The sequence below is a fragment of the Salvelinus fontinalis genome, chromosome 8 (genome assembly GCF_029448725.1).
Source record: "Salvelinus fontinalis isolate EN_2023a chromosome 8, ASM2944872v1, whole genome shotgun sequence".
Lineage (NCBI taxonomy): Eukaryota > Metazoa > Chordata > Actinopteri > Salmoniformes > Salmonidae > Salvelinus > Salvelinus fontinalis.
Genome location: NC_074672.1, coordinates 36,979,533 through 37,002,660, shown reverse-complemented (window position 1 = coordinate 37,002,660; position 23,128 = coordinate 36,979,533). Strand labels below are relative to the sequence as shown.

Here is a 23,128-nt window from a genome sequence, read left to right as displayed (position 1 = left end):
CAGACGAGGACATATCCAAGAGGGACAGATTTGGGCAGTTTGTCTAAAGGGGCATAATCCCCAAACACAACACATAACCACTTATTAACCACTTTTCTTTGTGTTATCTTTGTGTATCTTATGTTTGTTTTGTAGTAAATATTTCAGATTTTATTTTCATTGTTTTTTAATTCGTTTTTTCCCCCCTGTGAAGCACATTGTGTTGCATTCCATGTCTGAAATGTGCTGTATAAATAAAGTTTGATTTGATTAGATACTGTACCTGTGTCAGATAGATCAGAGCGGTAAAGAGATCATTCTTGAGAGATTATAATGAGAGACTAACAACAACAACAGGATATACACTGTACAGTAGTAGTAACAGTCTACTACAGTAGTGAACAATGTAACAGTCTACTACAGTAGTGAACAATGTAACAGTCTACTACAGTAGTGAACAATGTAACAGTCTACTACAGTAGTGAACAATGTAACAGTCTACTACAGTAGTGAACAATGTAACAGTCTACTACAGTAGTGAACAATGTAACAGTCTACTACAGTAGTAGTAACAGTCTACTACAGTAGTGAACAATGTAACAGTCTACTACAGTAGTAGTAACAGTCTACTACAGTAGTGAACAATGTAACAGTCTACTACAGTAGTGAACAATGTAACAGTCTACTACAGTAGTAGTAACAGTCTACTACAGTAGTGAACAATGTAACAGTCTACTACAGTAGTAGTAACAGTCTACTACAGTAGTGAACAATGTAACAGTCTACCACAGTAGTGAACAATGTAACAGTCTACTACAGTAGTAGTAACAGTCTACTACAGTAGTGAACAATGTAACAGTCTACTACAGTAGTGAACAATGTAACAGTCTACTACAGTAGTGAACAATGTAACAGTCTACTACAGTAGTAGTAACAGTCTACTACAGTAGTGAACAATGTAACAGTCTACCACAGTAGTAGTAACAGTCTACTACAGTAGTGAACAATGTAACAGTCTACCACAGTAGTGAACAATGTAACAGTCTACTACAGTAGTAGTAACAGTCTACTACAGTAGTGAACAATTTAACAGTCTACTACAGTAGTGAACAATGTAACAGTCTACTACAGTAGTGAACAATGTAACAGTCTACTACAGTAGTGGTAACAGTCTACTGCAGTAGTGAACAATGTAACAGTCTACCACAGTAGTGAACAATGTAACAGTCTACTACAGTAGTGAACAATGTAACAGTCTACCACAGTAGTGAACAATGTAACAGTCTACTACAGTAGTGAACAATGTAACAGTCTACTACAGTAGTGAACAATGTAACAGTCTACTACAGTAGTAGTAACAGTCTACTACAGTAGTGAACAATGTAACAGTCTACTACAGTAGTAGTAACAGTCTACTACAGTAGTGAACAATGTAACAGTCTACTACAGTAGTGAACAATGTAACAGTCTACTACAGTAGTAGTAACAGTCTACTACAGTAGTGAACAATGTAACAGTCTACTACAGTAGTAGTAACAGTCTACTACAGTAGTGAACAATGTAACAGTCTACCACAGTAGTGAACAATGTAACAGTCTACTACAGTAGTAGTAACAGTCTACTACAGTAGTGAACAATGTAACAGTCTACTACAGTAGTGAACAATGTAACAGTCTACTACAGTAGTGAACAATGTAACAGTCTACTACAGTAGTAGTAACAGTCTACTACAGTAGTGAACAATGTAACAGTCTACCACAGTAGTAGTAACAGTCTACTACAGTAGTGAACAATGTAACAGTCTACCACAGTAGTGAACAATGTAACAGTCTACTACAGTAGTAGTAACAGTCTACTACAGTAGTGAACAATGTAACAGTCTACTACAGTAGTGAACAATGTAACAGTCTACTACAGTAGTGAACAATGTAACAGTCTACTACAGTAGTAGTAACAGTCTACTACAGTAGTGAACAATGTAACAGTCTACCACAGTAGTGAACAATGTAACAGTCTACTACAGTAGTGAACAATGTAACAGTCTACCACAGTAGTGAACAATGTAACAGTCTACTACAGTAGTGAACAATGTAACAGTCTACTACAGTAGTAGTAACAGTCTACTACAGTAGTGAACAATGTAACAGTCTACCACAGTAGTGAACAATGTCATGCCAGTGAAGGATTCAACTCCCATTTTAGCCACGCCAGGTACAACACAGTAACCCTTTAATGTTGTATTTAATGGATTCTTGTCATAGCATACATTCCCATATTTCAAGTATAGAGTAAAAACAAGCCCACTTTGCTCTTCCATCAGCTACATAGCTTCATCACAAGAAGTGAAATACAGAAGGAAAGATGGGTAGAGAGAACGAGATACACATCTGGAAGCTATCCCCTCGTCTCCTAGTCCCCCCACCACATCTAAAACTCTCTACTGTTTAACAGCTCTCCTGTCTCTCCCATTCTCACCACCACAGCAGTGACCTCCCTCTCCTGTCTCTCCCATTCTCACCACCACAGCAGCGACCTCCCTCTCCTGTCTCTCCCATTCTCACCACCACAGCAGTGACCTCCCTCTCCTGTCTCTCCCATTCTCACCACCACAGCAGTGACCTCCCTCTGTGTCTCTCCCGATCCCTGTGCTCCTGTCAAACAGAACAACAGCTCACTCTGGGCAAAGCTGATGGGAACTGCTGTGTGATGGTCTGTTGAGAGGTATGCTACTAGTCTGCTACTCGTGTGTTGGGCAGTTACTCCACTGGGGCAACAGAGAGATTGTCTAAAATGTCGTTACAGTTGTGGTCAAATATACACTACCGTTCAAAAGTTTGGCGTCACTTAGAAATGTCCTTGTTTTTGAAAGAAAAGTTTTTAAAAATTGTCCATTAAAATAACATCAAATTGATCAGAACAGTTTAGACATTGTTAATGTTGTAAATGACTATTGTAACTGGAAACGGCAGATTTTTTATGGAATATTTACATAGGCGTACAGAGGCCCATTGTCAGCAACCATCACTCCTGTGTTCCAATGGCATGTTGTGTTAGCTAATCCAAGTTTATCATTTTAAAAGGCTAATTGATCATTAGAAAACCCTTTCGCAATTATGTTAGCACAGCTGAAAACTGTTGTCCTGATTAAAGAAGCAATAAAACTGGCCTTCTTTAGACTAGTTGAGTATCTGGAGCATCAGCATTTGTGGGTTCGATTACAGCCTCAAAATGGCCAGAAACAATGACCTTTCTTCTGAAACTCATCAGTCTATTCTTGATCTGATAAATTAAGGTTATTCCATGTGAGAAATTGCCTAGAAACTGAAGATCTCCCACAAGGCTGTGTACTACTCCCTTCACAGAACAGCGCAAACTGTCTCTAACGAGAATAGAAAGAGGAGTGGGAGGCACAACCGAGCAAGAGGACAAGTACATTAGAGTGTCTAGTTTGAGGAACAGACACCTCACAAGTCCTCAACTGGCAGCTTTATTAAATAGTACCCGCAAAACACCAGTCTCAACATCAACAGTGAAGAGGCGACTCCGGGATGCTGGCCTTCTAGGCAGAGTTCTCTGTCCTGTGTCTGTGTTCTTTTGCCCATCTTCAACTTTTATTTTTATTGGCCAGTCTGAGACATGGCTTTTTCTTTGCAGCTCTGCCTAGAGGGCCAGCATCCCGGAGTCGCCTCTTCACTGTTGATGTTGAGACTGGCGTTTTGCGGGTACTATTGATCTAATGATCAATTAGCTTTTTAAAATGATAAACTTCGATTAGCTAACACAACGTGCCATTGGAACACAGGAGTGATGGTTGCTGACAATGGGCATCTTACACCTATGTAGATATTCCATTAAAAATCAGCCGTTTCCAGCTACAATAGTCATTTACAATATTAACAATGTCTACACTGTATTTCTGATCAATTTGATGTTATTTTAATGGACAAAAAATGAGCTTTTCTTTCAAAAACAAGGAAGTTTCTAAGTGACCCCAAACTTTAAAATGGTAGTGTATAAATTGGCACCCTCACACTTTACAAAGTGTAATGGAGCAGAATGTTTCGTTTCTGATTTTCAAAACTGGTTAAATAGTTATGTTTACCCGGTAGGCACCTGCAACTTAGCAGAGATGAGATCAATTACACCGTAAACGAGAATCACTTGCCTCCAATAACATTTATTTGAATCGTGAATAATTAAGATCAGGCAATTGTTTTTACTTTGAAGTGAAAAATGTATTTAAAAAATAATCTTGGTCCTGTGCATTTGTAAATCAAACAAATAAATGTGTGAACATCAAACGTTTTTTCAATTTTAACTTATTTTAGAAGAAATTGCTAATAGTGCGAGCGTGAAGGTGTACGTATATTTCACTGCAACTGTATGTAGTAAACATGGACTCTGTAACTGAGACCTCCAGAAAAAGGCAGAGGAATCTCTAGTTAATGAATAGCTGGTTAGTGGTTAGCGTTTTTCAGGTTCAATACAAGATTCTGAGGATCTAAAACCTGTCAGAAATTCACTTGATCCCTTGACCCTTGGAAAGGCTGATTGCTTAGCAATTTCTATCAATCACCAAACGTATGTTTTGTGAGACAATGCTTGAATTGCTCGACAACCTTGAAAATGTCAATGAAAAGCAGCACAAGTGCAGGAATTCTTTCTTCACCATAAGAACACCTTCCAAACAGAATCAAAAGCCACAAGAAATCTAATATGTATGCCATAGAAATATAACACACTTGGCACACTTCCACACAACAACGATCTGATAGAGATATTGTAGCAAAAGCGCTTCAGAACTCTCCCTTACATGTGAGTGGACACTCCAGCATCAATACTCGCGCATCAACACTCCAGCATCAACACTCCAGCAGCAACACTCCAGCATCAACACTCCAGCATCAACATTCTAGCAGCAACACTCCAGCATCAACATTCCAGCATCAACACTCCAGCATCAACATTCCAGCAGCAACATTCCAGCATCAACACTCCAGCAGCAACACTCCAGCATCAACATTCCAGCAGCAACATTCCAGCAGCAACACTCCAGCATCAACATTCCAACATCAACATTCCAGCAGCAACACTCCAGCAGCAACATTCCAGCAGCAACACTCCAGCATCAACATTCCAGCAGCAACACTCCAGCATCAACATTCCAGCAGCAACACTCCAGCATCAACATTCCAGCAGCAACACTCCAGCAGCAACACTCCAGCATCAACACTCCAGCATCAACACTCCAGCATCAATACTCGAGCATCAACACTCGAGCAGCAACTCTCCAGCATCAACATTAGAGCATCAACCGTCCAGCATCAACACTCCAGCATCAACACTCCAGCAGCAACATTCCAGCAGCAACATTCCAGCAGCAACATTCCAGCAGCAACACTCCAGCATCAACATTCCAGCAGCAACACTCCAGCATCAACATTCCAGCAGCAACACTCCAGCATCAACATTCCAGCAGCAACACTCCAGCAGCAACACTCCAGCATCAACACTCCAGCATCAACACTCCAGCATCAATACTCGAGCATCAACACTCGAGCAGCAACTCTCCAGCAGCAACATTCCAGCATCAACACTCCAGCAGCAACACTCCAGCATCAACATTCCAGCAGCAACATTCCAGCAGCAACACTCCAGCATCAACATTCCAACATCAACATTCCAGCAGCAACACTCCAGCATCAACATTCCAGCAGCAACATTCCAGCAGCAACACTCCAGCATCAACATTCCAGCAGCAACACTCCAGCATCAACATTCCAGCAGCAACACTCCAGCATCAACATTCCAGCAGCAACACTCCAGCAGCAACACTCCAGCATCAACACTCCAGCATCAACACTCCAGCATCAATACTCGAGCATCAACACTCGAGCAGCAACTCTCCAGCATCAACATTAGAGCATCAACCGTCCAGCATCAACACTCCAGCATCAACACTCCAGCAGCAACATTCCAGCAGCAACATTCCAGCAGCAACATTCCAGCAGCAACAATCCAGCATCAACACTCCAGCATCAACATTCCAGCATCAACATTCCAGCAGCAACATTCCAGCAGCAACATTCCAGCAGCAACACTCGAGCAACAACATTCCAGCAGCAACACTCCAGCATCAACATTTGAGCAGCAACACTCCAGCATCAACACTACAGCATCAACACTCGCGCATCAACACTCCAGCATCAACATTCCAGCAGCAACACTCCAGCATCAACATTCCAGCATCAACAATCCAGCATCAACACTCCAGAAGCAACATTCCAGCAGCAACACTCCAGCATCAACACTTGAGCAGCAACACTCCAGCATCAACACTCGCGCATCAACACTCCAGCATCAACATTCCAGCAGCAACACTCCAGCATTAACATTCAAGCATCAACAATCCAGCATCAACACTCCAGCAGCAACAATCCAGCAGCAACATTCCAGCAGCAACACCACATGGAGAACAATGGCCCCTGCTCTCCAGACCCAACATCACTCAGCCTTGTTCTGGACCGGGGGATTTATGGCAAACAGATTTCCCCGCGATCAAACCTGCCGTGGGCTGGGACGGCTCGTAAATCTGGGCCCTGGCCTGCTTCACAGCCCATTCACCCAACACTGATTTATACTGCTGAATTAGCTTCCATTCCAATTTGAGGCTGACGCCACTCAGGACAGACGCAGGGAAAACAGAACAGGAGACATTGACTTGCCTAGTTAAATAAAGGTTACACACACACGGGGGTGCAGCCCATGTCATACAGGTAACACCTGACCTGTACAGCTTGTCTACTGCTGTACATATAAACTGTTAGGGGGGGGTAACCTATAGGATGGTCAGATCTTACTGACTGTCCTATATGGGTGGGAGATGGTAGGGACCTCACGATACAATATTATCATGATACTTAGGTACCGATATGACATTTATGTAAAATTCTTCTTCATCTTTTTTTTTTTTTTTTTACAGATCGTTACTTGGAGTCAAAGTATCAAGATAATGTCGGCCAAAATAATATTGCGATATGTAAATGTATAGATTTTCCCCCCCATCACTACTGTGCTATGGATTGCCACTACAGTAAAATGTTGAATCTTAATAATATATTCAATATATTCTTAGCTTATGGCAGTATTTATTATTGAGTCCCAGCTAATAAATATTTCCGGTATTATGAAGAGTCAACAACAAAACAAACCATTGCTTTAATATTAAAACAAATTATTAAAATTATTCAATATCAAAAACTGTCTTGGAAACTTGATTTGCATGAGTTCCCTTTGGAAGACGAGATAAGGTGGCTAGCAATCAAAAAACAGAACAGTTTATGCACACACACACACTCGGATACACTCGCACATGTACACACAGGGACACACACACTCACACTCGGACACGCTCGCACATGCACACACATGCACACACAGGCACACACACACACACACACACACACACACACACACACACACACACACACACACACACACACACACACACACACACACACACACACACACACACACACACACACACACACACACACACACACACACACACACACACACAATAACATCAGCAGTGGCACCACACCAGCACAAGCAATAAAATACACCTGACAACCTTGGTCTAATACACAGCCTGTTGCTGAGTCAGATTATGTGATCCAGAAAGGCCTTTTCCTATTTCAGCACTAATAGATGTCTCACTGTAGACTCCTCCACAGTGGTGATGGGGAGGTGCAGGACACCAACCAACCACTGCTTTATTAACGCCACTGTACTATCTACATTTCAATGCTTTTTGCAAACCGTTGATTACATTACCGTTGTTTCAGCTGAATGCATCTTGCTCGGTGTCACAATAGTGTGTAATAGAATGAACAGAATCCCAAACAAGGACACAGCTGTTCATTACCTGCACAAGAGTGCAGGTGCGAAATCAAATCAATCAGATGCAATCATCTTTCACTCATAATTATAACCTTATAATTACGATGTCCCTTTGTGTTTGCCTCAATGTATCATCTCAGAAATCAATACTAATTGATCAATACTAATTCAAAGCAGCGCTCAGCTCCGTTTTCACCACTTAAAATTATTATTCTTTTCATATTCTCAGTTAGACCTAACGCTGGTTCCTCTCTCCTACATTTGCCACTGTGAAAGCCATTGGTAGGGGACAGGAAATACTAGGGGCTCATGGGTAATTTCCGCATGGCTCCAGAAAGCGGCTTGTATTCTCTGATCTCTTGCCAAAACAAACAAGCCATTCTGAGAGGAGATATGATGTGATTATATAGCCTCCTCCTGCATTCTCTAGCTCCTTATTATGGCAGGTAGTCTAATACTCCACACTGGGCCACAACAAGCTATCCCTTAGAGCAGCATTTCACCGGAAAACATTAAAAACATAACACCCACAGGATGAAACATGTGCAATATCCACTTTCTGTTAAGTGTAACTGTAATCTATTGGGTTTCTATTGAGATTGAGTTTAACAACAAAGCAGCCAGTGGCTGGTGGGAATAAGCCCCTTTTAGATTGTGTGAATGTTTGACTTCCCTGTCAGGGCTTGGCCTCTGCAGTCTCCTGCTTCTTCTTTCACAATAATCCATGCACCACAACCACATAATCCACTCACCAATTAAATAAACCCCAATCCCTCCAACTGTGTTAATAAATAATGCAAATTACAGTTTTTAATACACCTAATGAATTCATGACGATGATCTATATATCAGACAAGTGAATTTATGTGTGTGTGTGGGGGGGGGGGGGCAGCATCTTAAAAACTTGAGATGGGAAAATGCGCAGTTGGGATGATCCTAAATATCTCTCTGTATTATCAACGCAGATCATTTAAACATATTAGGTACTGAATCCTCTTGACATATACTGTCATCAGTATGGGCTAAATACTCCAAACTTGGCTTGTAGACATAGCCTTGTGACCCAGGGAACATATTGATACACGTATCAACAGGGGACCTCATAAATAATCGGAATAGAAAACAAAACACGACACTACTCTCCAAGGAGAAGACTTTCTAACTAAGCCCATGCTTTTCAGTGTGTATGTGAGCACAGTTTACGTTCTGCTCTGGGAATAGGATGGTAAGAACACAGAACTGGGGTGTAATTCATTTCTGACCAAGCATTATAATCACTGTGTCAAGTGAAAATAGCTAAGTCAGTCCAACATCTCATGGAATTTCTCTCAAAAGAAATGGTTAACTGGGACAGACCACCCATTTAACATATACAAGGACCAGGGACTGAGGCATTTATAAGAGAATGATTATTGATTCCAGTACAATAAAAATGTATTCTCATCCAATCTCAGGCTTTTATTTCAAAGGCAGAGCAAGTAGACTAAATGACTTGATAGTTAAAGATAGGCAATAGCACACACTAGTTTGACTCTTAACAGAACACTAGAGGAGGGATGATATTTTGGAGTTGGCTGAGTAGGAAAGTAAGGGCATCAATTCTCAGCAGCACCATTTGGTATAATGTTATTGTTGTAAACAGTGGGCACAGAGGGCAGGGTGAGTCATGGGCTGTTTTTCTTTTCATAGAACATTGTGGGAGTAGACCATGATTCTCTCTGCTAGGGCGCCAAACTACGTTCTCCTGTCCACAAAACCAATGGAGAGTGACTGAAATAGCATCAAATGTATCCCTCTCCAGGCATCGCCACATTCAGTGGGGTTATCATTATGTCAGAATGTCCAAAATTCTAGATGGCGTTCCAAGTCCTTCTAGATGGTATTCCAGTAACTGTTTTTACGTTTCAATGTCACACAGTTATGAAAGGACAAAATCATTATAGTCTTTAAATGAATCCTAGAAGTCATTGGTTAGTGCTTTTAACTAAAGACCTATTACTGTGTACTCTACTACAACTCTGTCCCCACGCCAGTCTGAGGTTCACACACTGGATGGAAAACACAGATCCACATGAGGCGGTGTGATGAAAAAGATCAAGTTTGGACACCTACTCATTTAAGGGTTTTTCTTTATTTGTACTATTTTCTACATTGTGGAATAATAGTGAAGACATCAAAACTATGAAATAACACATATGGAATCATGTAGTTGAGAGTATGCTAAGAGTGTGCAAAGCTGTCATCAAGGCAAAGGGTGGCTACTATGAAGTATCCCCAAAAATATATATATTTTGATTTGTTTTAACAGTTTTTGGTTACTACATGATTCCATATGTGTTATTTCATAGTTTTGATGTCTTCACTATTATTCTACAATGTAGAAAATAGTAAAAATAAAGAAAAACCCTTAAATGAGTAGGTGTGTCCAAACTTTTGACTGGTACTATATATAAATCAAAAAGGCTATATAATGCATAACATGTTGAACTACAATGAATTCAACAGAGTAATAAGAAGTGAACGTTTCTATAGAGTGGATGTCATAAGAGCTCTGATGTTATTTTATCAGAAATGAAGTGCAACCAGGTCAGTGGTCTCCTAAAATAAATACATGTGGATTTTAAACATCCTTTTTGAGGAAACAAGCTTCTGCTGAATATAAAGAAACGCAGCATTTCAACCCAGAATGACTGACTGCTGAAGTTCTTCATCTATTGTAAATGACTGAGCCGCGATGATAACATTGTGTCAACTCCCAGCAGAGCAGCAACCGAAAATAAATCCATTCAGAATAAGATGGAGGCTGAGCATATTCTGCCGCCAACTCAAGTCAGAAAGGCCATATCTACACAACAAAAAGTTCCAAACCAGAGAAATATCATTTATTTTCATAAATCTTTTATAGTCAACTGAGAAAAGACCCCCATGGCTTCCACTAGAAATATCATGGAATATTCAATCCTGCTTTTGACCGAAAAAGCATTCTGTACTGTATCATGCAATGTTCTACAAATATTGAATCACAGCGCAAAAGAAATCGGACAAAGCGGTTGGTGTGTGGTGAAATCCCATTTCTGCCTACAACACCAGGGTTTCCCCCAGGCCTTCACCCGGTATGGCTTCATGTAGAGAACTGTAACACAGCTGCCAGGGAATAATTGATCGGCCCATTTGAACAGAAAGAATCAGAATGTCTCCCTTACCTTTTTGAGGCGTCCACTTCGGGTTCCCACAAACACCACTGAGTGATCTCCATAGGTGTAGGCCGTTACCGCTCCCATACCGTCCACGCCGTCGTCATAGAGAGGGGTCCCTTCTATCACCCGCAGACCCCCAAGAGGTTGGTTCAACACCAGCCCACAGAAGTCATCACCAATCTGCTTCGGCTGTAAAACAAAACAAGAAGGGGACAATGTTCAGAATGTATCAAGGTTCTGGATCAAATGTAGCCTATTTAATCACTTAGGGCCTGGAATACACAAAACGCTAATAGAATTGAGTTTCACTACACCTCTAACATACATAAAGAAACATGAACATGTAATCAATTACTAAGATAAGAAATGTAATAAAAAAGCACCGGTGTATTCTTGGCATGTATAGAGATTTAAAAAGAAATCTGAATCAACTAAAAACATGCCGGTGCCAGAGGAACAAATGATTATTGTTGTTGAGCCTTTATGAAGGACAACTATATGTAACAAGGCCGGTGTCAGAGGAACAAACGATTATTGTTGTTGAGCCTTTATGAAGGACAACTATATGTAACAAGGCCGGTGTCAGAGGAACAAACGATTATTGTTGTTGAGCCTTTATGAAGGACAACTATATGTAACAAGGCCGGTGTCAGAGGAACAAACGATTATTGTTGTTGAGCCTTTATGAAGGACAACTATATGTAACAAGGCCGGTGTCAGAGGAACAAACGATTATTGTTGTTGAGCCTTTATGAAGGACAACTATATGTAACAAGGCCGGTGCCAGAGGAACAAACGATTATTGTTGTTGAGCCTTTATGAAGGACAACTATATGTAACAAGGCCGGTGCCAGAGGAACAAACGATTATTGTTGTTGAGCCTTTATGAAGGATAACTATATGTAACAAGGCCGGTGTCAGAGGAACAAACGATTATTGTTGTTGAGCCTTTATGAAGGACAACTATATGTAACAAGGCCGGTGCCAGAGGAACAAACGATTATTGTTGTTGAGCCTTTATGAAGGACAACTATATGTAACAAGGCCGGTGCCAGAGGAACAAACGATTATTGTTGTTGAGCCTTTATGAAGGACAACTATATGTAACAAGGCCGGTGCCAGAGGAACAAACGATTATTGTTGTTGAGCCTTTATGAAGGATAACTATATGTAACAAGGCCGGTGTCAGAGGAACAAACGATTATTGTTGTTGAGCCTTTATGAAGGACAACTATATGTAACAAGGCCGGTGCCAGAGGAACAAACGATTATTGTTGTTGAGCCTTTATGAAGGACAACTATATGTAACAAGGCCGGTGCCAGAGGAACAAACGATTATTGTTGTTGAGCCTTTATGAAGGACAACTATATGTAACAAGGCCGGTGCCAGAGGAACAAACGATTATTGTTGTTGAGCCTTTATGAAGGACAACTATATGTAACAAGGCCGGTGCCAGAGTCTGGCACGCACACTCTCATTATGTGGGCAAGGGCTATTGCTGCGCATGAGAAGAGGCTAATAATGTCCATGAACCAGGCCATCATCAAGAGCAGATTTGCATCAGCTACAGGGAGCCCTGTTACTCCTAATAAAAAAACAAGCCCCCGCTTCCTTAAAGGATCCAGGTCAGCTACTGATACTCGTAGTTCTCCTCTCCATCCGCCCAGCTCTGACCCATAAACTAACAGGGTGCCATCAGCCATTAGGGCACAAGGAGGGAGGAAAATGTAACTTTCTGCACAGGCCTTGACAGAACATCGTATAAGTATAGTTTTGGCAGCAGCTCTTCAACTGTTCTTGATTTAAATCCTTGAGAGAGGTGCCCTTATAAGATGCATCCGTTTAAATACCCTGCCTGCTGCACAGTATTTAGATGGATCACTACTTAACTGTATGTTTCATGAGTTGCCTCACAATACTACAGTACAGTGATATGACTGGAGTCAGCTTCATAGGAGATAACCCTGCTCTGTCTTACGGTTTATCCCGGGTAACGTTTACTGGAATAGAAATTCTTCCATTTTATCAAACATTGTATAGATCAGCTGTGACTTTTCATGTTGTATAGTCACTCGAAATATGATTCTGGATGTAAAAATACCACCCTGTTAGTTTTTTTTTCATAAAGCATCATACGGTGGAGACTGGATAAGATATCCTATGCCTAGAACGTGTTTGCAAGCCTGTTAAATGTTTCAATATATTCATGGAGAATTTGGGCTATTGAAGTTAATGAGGTATGGATGAAATATGAATGTAAACCCAGCAGAATATTGCCTGCTCTGGGGCTGGGGCCTGAGGCAGGATAGAAGTACTTGATTTGAGCGGAACTACTGAAATGAAATGGTGATGACTCACCGTGTTGATGCAGGGGAGCTCCTTGTTGAGCAGCCAGGGCAGGGACAGCTTGCCTTCCCCACGGTAACATGACTTGATCCTCTCCCTCATAGCCAGGTTGATCTGATGCAGGGTAAAGAGACACAGGACTGTTTCCCGAGGCGGGTTGGCCCGGTTCTTCTGGCCCTGGGAGAACACGACAAACAGCACATCCTCGTCCTCAGACAGCCCCAAGGCCTGGGCCAGCATCCGACCTGGACGGTGCTTGTAGGCGGACTGAACCAGCCGGTACTCCACCCCATCCTTGGTGCAGCCCAGGGGGAACTCCACGTAAGAATAGAACTCGGTGTCGTTGGAACACATCCGCACTATCTTGGAGGTGAAGAACTTTTCACCGGTGGCATCCATCTGGGTGAGCTGTGTGTCCAGCTGCAACGTCAGGAAATAGATGTAAGTACGGCTGGAGAATCCATACACGTAATAGATGTCAAACGCCGGGTAGAGGGACAGGGTATCGGAGGGTATCTTGATTTGTGATGACACAAACTCGTCCTGGTAGACCAGACTGAACATGTTAACACTCTCTTCATCAGTGACCAGTTTACGGCTGGACAGGGTAGGGAAATACTCTGACTTGCCATCTATGGCTGCCCCAATGAACAGCCGGCTGCCCCCCTTCTTCTCATTCTTCCACTTCCCTTCTGTACTGTCAACCACCACTCCTGCCATGCCGTCAGCCTCCCTGGCTCCAGAGAGGTAGTGCTCCTTGCGGTGATGGGGCTCTCCCAGCTTGAAGAGGTCCTCCAGTCGCAGGAACTGACACACACCCTGCCAGATGCTTCCACATGCTACCAGGCGGTTGCCAGCGTAGTCAACCAGCAGCAACTTGTTGACGTTGTCAGAGGACTCCAGTTTGTGTGCACAGGCTCGGACGCTGGGAGGGGGGTAACATTTGGCGTTGTCATCCACGGGGCCAGTCATGTGTGAACGCAGCTCTGTTAGGTTGGCAGACAGCTTGAAGACACGGTTCACTGCTCCCACATAGACCTCTCCCGTCCGGCTGTGCACTGTGAGATGAGTCAGGCTGGTGTCTGTGACCCTGTAGGTGCCTGTCTCAGGGGGGAGCTTGGTCGGGGCCATGGGGAATGTATTGGTAGTCCCAGAGTGTAGAAAAAGGACAAATACCACCAGCCATTTGGGTGTCATGATGGAGATCTTTTGGTGGTGGGAGAATAGAGCTCGTCACGTGAGCTTATTGCAGTCCTTTGTCTGTCTCAGTTCAGTGGTTCATGTCTGAAATGAAAAAGATATGTTGGTTAGGATGGATTGCAGTATTGAATACATGAGTAAGTAGTGTCCCCTCAAAGTAGATGGAGAAAAATCTCATTCAATTTCATCACTTTTCAGTGTCCCCCTCCCTCACCACCAACTCCTGACTGTAGTCGATTTTGAGATATTAATGACTAAATGTGCAAGTCAGCCACTGACACAGCTGTGTGTGTGAGGGAGGTTTGGGGGAGTGTATTGATTGTAGGGCTGGTGCCAAGGCTTGTCTGTCCCACTACCTTCACTCAATGGATTGCTAATAAACCTTTATAGCCATCACCAACACTAATCCCGAGCACATTTGTTAATTAGGAAGTATTGCTACTAGGAAAAGAGAACATGACAACAACAGAAGATATACAAACAAACAGGGACAATTATGATGCGCTGCCATATATTAGTAACAGACCACAGGATAATGCTATAGTGGTCAGTGGGTCAGACATCGCTCCACTGCTCATGGTCCTCCACCCCTCCCACATACCCACTGGTTAGAGCTTCTGGAATGAAAGATGACCTTATGGCACTACAACAGCCCAACCGTTATTGAATGTGGCATAAAAATGCATTAAAGGAGAGTACTGCCAGTAAAACTAAACTATATAATAAGGGCTGGGATTTTCTGCGTCAACTACAAGCGTCATGTCCTCACCATGGATGATCTCAGCACTCTGTACGGACAGAACTGGCTCAATGACCAGATCATGAACATGTATGGTGACCTTGTGATGGACTCGGTGCCCGAGATGGTTCCCTTCTTCAACAAGGGCTGGGGCTGGGATAGGAAAATGACCTTATGGCACTACAACAGCCTGGGCTAGGGCTGGGATAGGAAGTAGGAACACAGGAAGAATGGGCCTTTAATCATCTGACACGTTTCAGCAGTTTGGGGTTTCAGGTATTAGCAGCACACAGACAGACAGACAGACAGACAGACAGACAGACAGACAGACAGACAGACAGACAGTCAGACAGAGACAGTCAGACAGAGACAGACAGACAGACAGAGACAGTCAGACAGAGACAGACAGACAGAGACAGATAGAGACAGACAGACAGACAGAGACAGACAGACAGACAGACAGAGACAGACAGACAGACAGACAGACAGAGACAGGCAAACAGAGATATACAGAGACAGACAGAGACAGTCAGACAGAGACAGACAGAGACAGTCAGACAGAGACAGACAAACAGAGACAGACAGACAGGGACAGTCAACAGAGACAGACATACAGAGACAGACAGACAGAGACAAACAAACAGAGACAGACAGAGAAAGTCAGACAGAGACAGTCAGACAGAGACAAACAAACAGAGACAGACAGACAGAGAAAGTCAGACAGAGAAAGTCAGACAGAGAAAGTCAGACAGAGACAGACAGACAGAGACAGACAGACAGAGACAGTCAGACATAGAAAGTCAGACAGAGACAAACAAACAGAGACAGACAGACATAGAAAGTCAGACAGAGAAAGTCAGACAGAGAAAGTCAGACAGAGACAGACAGACAGAGACAGACAGACAGAGAAAGTCAGACAGAGACAGACAGACAGAGACAGACAGACAGAGAAAGTCAGACAGAGACAGACAGACAGACAGAGACAGACAGACAGAGACAGACAGACAGAGACAGTCAGACAGAGACAAACAAACAGAGACAGACAGACAGAGACAGTCAGACAGAGACAGACAGAGACAGATAGAGACAGACAGACAGACAGACAGAGACAGACAGAGACAGACAAACAGAGACATACAGAGACAGACAGACAGAGACAGACAAACAGAGACAGACAAACAGAGACAGTCAGACAGAGACAGACAGAGACAGTCAGACAGAGACAGACAAACAGAGACAGACAGACAGGGACAGTCAACAGAGACAAACAGACAGAGACAGTCAGACAGAGACAGTCAGACAGAGACAAACAAACAGAGACAGACAGACAGGGAAAGTCAGACAGAGACAGTCAGACAGAGACAAACAAACAGAGACAGACAGACAGAGAAAGTCAGACAGAGAAAGTCAGACAGAGAAAGTCAGACAGAGACAGACAGACAGACAGAGACAGACAGACAGAGACAGTTAGACAGAGAAAGTCAGACAGAGACAAACAAACAGAGACAGACAGACAGACAGAGAAAGTCAGACAGAGAAAGTCAGACAGAGAAAGTCAGACAGAGACAGACAGACAGACAGAGACAGACAGAGAAAGTCAGACAGAGACAGACAGACAGAGACAGACAGACAAAGAAAGTCAGACAGAGACAGACAGACAGAGACAGACAGACAGAGAAAGTCAGACAGAGACAGTCAGACAGAGACAAACAAACAGAGACAGACAGAGAAAGTCAGACAGAGACAGTCAGACAGAGACAGTCAGACAGAGACAGACAGACAGAGACAGTCAGACAGAGACAGTCAGACAGAGACAGTCAAACAGAGACAAACAAACAGAGACAGACAGACAGAGAAAGTCAGACAGAGACAGTCAGACAGAGAGAGTCAGACAGAGACAGTCAGACAGAGGCAAACAAACAGAGACAAACAAACAGAGACAGACAGTCAGACAGAGACAGTCAGACAGAGACAAACAAACAGAGACAGACAGACAGAGACAGTCAGACAGAGACAGTCAGACAGAGACAAACAAACAGAGACAGACAGACAGAGAAAGTCAGACAGAGACAGTCAGACAGAGACAGTCAGACAGAGACAGACAGACAGAGAAAGTCAGACAGAGACAGTCAGACAGAGACAGTCAGACAGACACAGTCAGTCAGAGACAGACAGAGACGGACAACACCTCTAGCTCTTACTAAGCACTACTTGTTCCCTGCGTGAGGGGTGCTTGATATTCTGCCCGTCAACTCATTTAGTGTGTCCACAGTGTTTGGTGAGTTTCAGTAATAACAAAAGTATCTTTGTCAGGTTGTCTCTGACCTCACTGATTATGAGTCTTCACGTAGTAGTCACAGAGAGAGCAGGGAAACACGGAACTCATCACAAATCCAATCATCCATCTCATCGGTTATTTTGTTTTATTATATAGTTTAGTTTTACTGGCAGTACTCTCCTTTAATGCATTTTTATGCCACATTCAATAACGGTTGGGAATATCAAATCCTTTGTTTCGCAAATGCATGCATGCCAAAATAGCACTTTTATCAAAACTGATTACCCTTATTGTGAAAATGACTCAGTTGTGCTCACAGGTCTAAATGGATAAACTTGGACAAGAATGACAGTGATAGTCTGGTGTGAAAAGAGAGATTTCCCCATGCTTTTCTTTCTTTCATCCACTCACGACAATGAAATATGCTTCATGAATACCTCAAATGGATAGAATCATTACGGCTGCAAAGATCAGCGCAACACGTTCTCATTAGCAGCCGCTGTTTGATAAATCTGTTTTAAATTTCATAACAAATGGTAGGAACGTTTCAATCGGCTGTGAAAATGCTGAGGGATTGATAGGAAAAGTAAACCGAGGAACAGCAACTCTGAAGCTGGCGTGTGCACCCTTCCCTTACACGTCTGTGACTCCAAAAAGCCCTCATAATGGTCTGAAATAGAATAGGCGAGGACACTTGCCGCCTTTAAATTCAGCGCAAACCCCCCAGTCATTGCCCATTGCGATACAATGCTTTATTGTAGTACATTTCCTGACTTGTGGAATACTATTGAGCAGCAGTCACAATGATTTCATTACCACAGAAGAGAAAAGAGCACTGACTGGTGCCAGTAAAAGCTGAATTCCTCAGCAGAAAATGTTGACCTGGAATCTCAGAATTCTAAAGCAGAGATGGTGCTGCAGCTGAATTAAAAAAGCAGACTCTAATGATCGACTTAAATAACAACTGTAAATAACATTTGAAACCTCAGCGGGAAATAAGACCTCCCTGCCCGAACAGTGAGAATAATTACAGGTTTTACAGGCTCAAGTTCTTTCAATAATCTTTACAGTAGAGAGAGAGAGAGAGAGAGAGAGAGAGAGAGAGAGAGAGGGAGTGTGTATGTGTATGTGTATGTGTATGTGTATGTGTATGTGTATGTGTGTGTGTGTGTGCGTGTGTGTGCGTGCATGCGTGTCCATGTACGCGTATATAGTGCAACCCCTAACCACCCAAGAGCAAGCTCATTTGACAGAGATAAGGTTTAGTTGAAGACTTACTAGTGTGGAGGATAGCCTAGGGTATGTGATGCGATATGTAATAAGTGATAGCTTCACTAGGCTATTACTCAATACCTACCAATGGCTTTGTTTGGGTCGTGACATCTAAACCATTACGGGACAGATCACACACCCAATATTAATTGTCAATCTTCTGATTACTTAATCAAAAATGAACAAGCACATTCAGGTTAAGCAATTCCAAGCCTCAGCCCAACTCCTCACTTTCTCCATTACACCATTATGTACATTAACAACTAGCTGCTCGTTTAGTTGGATCAAATGAAAGATGGAGGGGATGAGAACATCAGAATAATCCTTTAAAAAAAGTTTTGATTTATTTAACCTTTATTTATCTAGGCTAGTCAGGTAAGAACAAATTATTTTTTACAATGACGGCTTACCCAATTTGTAAGTGTAAATGTAAATGTACCCCGGCCAAACCCTGCCTTAACCCGGACGGGGCTGGGCCGCCCTATGGGACTCCCGATCGCGGCCGGTTTTGATACTGCCCGGGATCTAACCCGGGTCTGTAGTGACGCCTTAGACCACTGCGCTACTCGGTCCCCCAAAAACTGACTAGTTGCTGCTGACTGTCATCAAACACAATCTCCTTTAAAAGAGGAAATGAGAGGGGGCCATGTTTTTAGATAAACCGTTAGGAATGGAAAGAGTCTGCCGAGTGTCTGTGAAACGTGAACACAAAGAAGCAATCAGGGCAACCACCATTTCACCTAATCAAGGACTCTGAAAACACCACTCTCTTGTCACCAGTACTTCTCTAATGAGGGTCAACAGCACTTGATTAAAAAAAAGAATTGCTCTGTTAACTATTGAAGATTCTGTCCACTCATGGGTACAGATGACCAAAAGCAAGAATATTCTAAAGTTTCATTTCAAAGGCTCTCACCCCGACTCAACTGTCATTAGTTCACATAATGGTATGTTGCCTCTTACTGCATACAGTAAACTACTGCAGATGGGGCATGAACACCAAGATGTTTCCTTTCATAATTAAGTTATATTTTTGCCGTAAAAATGTAAATGTTTTGGGATGAATAGAGCTTGTATCTATTTTAAGAATAAGTACATTAGCACTTACAGTATGTGGTGAATTGATAAAACATCCACCCAAACTAAAGACTAGATCTGAGTCTGTACCTAGCCGGTACAGACTCAGATGGAACGGTTCTATCTCAATGGTGCTACGTCTATCACAGAGGAGGAAAGAGGAAGTCTAAGTGTCATGTGATTGTTTCCTCTGCCTATTATTTTAGTCCTGTTTATCATTCTGTATGATTCCAGGGTCAGCAGTTCCCTCTGTTCTCCCACTGTTACACCAGACATGAGAACAGGCATCCTGGCTGAGACACTGGCCCAATGTTGTCCATAATTAATAAATAATAATATGTGCCATTTAGCAGACACTTTTATCCAAAAGAGTATGGGTGTTCCCGGGAATCGAACCAACTCTCCTGGCGTTGCAAACCGATCTCCAAAGACCACTCACATAACTTAAGGGAAACTAGCTTATTACACAGCTTATTAAACAGTACCACAAATTGAGCTAAGGTACAACATGGGTATGGAATGGATATTCCATTGCAAAGCCACAGATAGTGGTATGGAAAACCAGAGTGTTCCCATTGGGATGTTCGCTTTGGTATTTGGTCAGACAATTAATGAATGGGTACCATTACTTTATCCATTAGAATTGCCAAGATAAAGCTTACTGTGAGCATGAGCCTCAACACATGGTGTTCACATTATAATAAAAAATGTTTTAACCTTTATTTAACAATAAAGGTTAAATTGTGAGTGTGGCTATAACACATTTGGTCGCTCAATGTGTTTCTACTCTACATGTAACCTATCATATGTAACCTCGTCTGGAGGGTGTATCCATTAAAAACCTCCCCCATTACCTTTGGGAAGAGGGGGACAGAAATCACCTGCCGATGAAAAAATGACAGAAAGATGTCATTAAAGATAAAAGCTAAGTGTGTTACCTCCATGGCAGAGCGGCAGCAGACAATGGAGAGAATTACATTAAACTGAGAAACGGCTTGTAGACAGAATCTATTGCTCAGTGATTACCAATGTCTATGACTGTCCCTGACTAACTAAGCCTGGACACTTACTCAGCCAATGATATCATGAAACTCTAATGCCCCGTTGTAAGCTTATACAATGACAAATACAGGGTGGAATCTTGCTTCTGTGATTTCAAGATCCAATGCCTGACCTGGCTGGCCATATCTGCTCTCTGATATAGCTGAGACAATAGGTTTTGATGTATGCAATTTAGTGTATTAGGGGTTCCATAGCTTTTTTTTCCACCATCAATTTTCCCATTCATGAATGTTGTAGCTGCAGCTGTTAGTGCTTTAACCTGTGGGGATTGGCTAAATCCCTCATTCATATAGGGGAGGGTTAAGTGAGGGTGAAAGGTGGTCCCTACATTAGTTTATTTCCCTAATCATCTCTAACTATCGTGATTAGTCTGGAAACGGGCATTACGCTGCCATGATAACAAAAAAGACAACCAGACATCAGACAAGAGACAGATGTTTTGTGACACATGTGCAGGGCTGCCCATGTGTTGACCCTGTGTTAAATGCAATCTCCCTTTAACCTATTATTTAAACATCATTGTTGCCAACTTTGGCTATGATCTTCATTGTTGTGAATATACACATTGTATCACCTGTAGTTTCCTCCCTTATGAAAACATCAATACTCCATAGGGATGAAATAGGCTACGTGATTTGAAATTGCATTATGAAGAAATCCGTTGTCTTAATTATTGAGAAGGACATCACAAGCAATGGGTATACTATTAAATGACAATTATTCACAGAATGGAATATGTTTCTAATTCATATGGATGTTTTTCTGATAAAAACGTGAGGTCACGTGACGATATTTCACCGGAGCTGTTACAGATGTGTCAGACGGTAGCCTATATGTGAAAACAACCCGGAGCCGAATACACCCTGTTCGTGAAGCAGCCAGAGTAATCCAATTGGTAACATTAGGTCCTGCTTGGAAGACTATTTTAGTCAATTTGATAACATTCATCTGCCAAGATAAACGTTAATGTTGACAATTAACCTACATGATAGTCTACTGTCTGTGTTTTGGTTTAATAAACTCTAGGAAAATATCCATGATGTTATCAGATAGATGCACATGGAGGAATATAATGAACGTTTCGTTTGGTAAAAAAAAAAAAAAGGAACTATGTATGAGGACCAGGGCGTTCACATGTTAAATGAAATGATCACAAGGCAAATGGATCTGTTTTTCCATCAGATAACTAATGTTTTTAACGCCCCTTTGGCTTTGTTCTGAAAGGAGCGGCGGCGGCTCCTTGCATCACACTATGCTGCTTACATATCCAGCCAAAGACCTCACGCATCCTTTCTAAAAGCATTATACAACTAAAGCATGCTGTCCTACTGACTATTGCTTATGAATGTGTTATCGCCACTTTCAGTATACAAACTGCATGATGTTTTAAAAGTCTTATAAAGCCCAGTCATGGTTTAAAAAGCATGCTTCGGATTCAAACGCTAGCCACTATGTTTCAGCAGCATCGTAAAATGAGATCAGTAACAAAACACAGGCTCGTGGACCTACCTGTATTTAAAGTGCAACAGTTACATCCACAACCACGTGCAGTTCTTTTTCCCGCGGTTACCATATAGGCCTATAGTTATTTGTTAATTAGTTATAATTCTGCGCAAAATCCTCGAAGTAAACCAACAGAGCACTCACCGCTTGAATCGCATGGCACTCTCTACACATTAGGAACGGTCTTATTTTGTCCTGGATGAGCAAGGCTGGGTAGCTATCCCTTTATGGAACGTACCACTTTCAACAAGGGGATTCAAACTCATTATTGCTCACTAAACCATAGATTAAGATCAAATATAATTGCTACATTAAGTTACTAATTAATTATTACATGGATTTAATTACAATACAGTTTTGTATTCACTTTTGGTGTCTTTGAATTATGATTATATATGATCACATTTGGCATGTGCTTAAATCTACCCTAATAGTAGTTGGGACAGGCTCGCCCATAATCAAGTATTTTTCTACCAAACCCAGATGTTAGGGAGAAGGCTGGATTTTCAAGGCGGATAGAGATGTTTGATACAAAATAAGGAAGAGAAAAATGTGAAAGGTAAATATGTTGC

At 42.1% G+C, this 23,128-nt stretch overlaps 1 protein-coding gene across 3 annotated transcripts in view; it reads right to left on the bottom strand.

Annotated features, from left to right (window-relative positions):
• plxna3 (plexin A3) overlaps positions 1-22,762 on the bottom strand; it is a 154,114-nt gene extending 131,352 nt beyond the window's left edge. For 2 of the 3 annotated variants that reach the window (XM_055932388.1, XM_055932390.1), the window contains exons 1-3: positions 22,563-22,738; positions 13,438-14,709; positions 11,085-11,267 (exon numbers count right to left, since the gene is read on the bottom strand). In XM_055932388.1, the coding sequence (XP_055788363.1) occupies positions 11,085-11,267; positions 13,438-14,622 (1,368 nt within the window). In that variant the 5' untranslated portion in view covers positions 14,623-14,709; positions 22,563-22,738. Of the gene's footprint in view, positions 1-11,084; positions 11,268-13,437; positions 14,710-22,562 lie in introns of all 3 variants that reach the window. The other variant, XM_055932389.1, reaches the window with a different exon arrangement.
• Between the last annotated feature and the right edge of the window lie 366 nt (positions 22,763-23,128).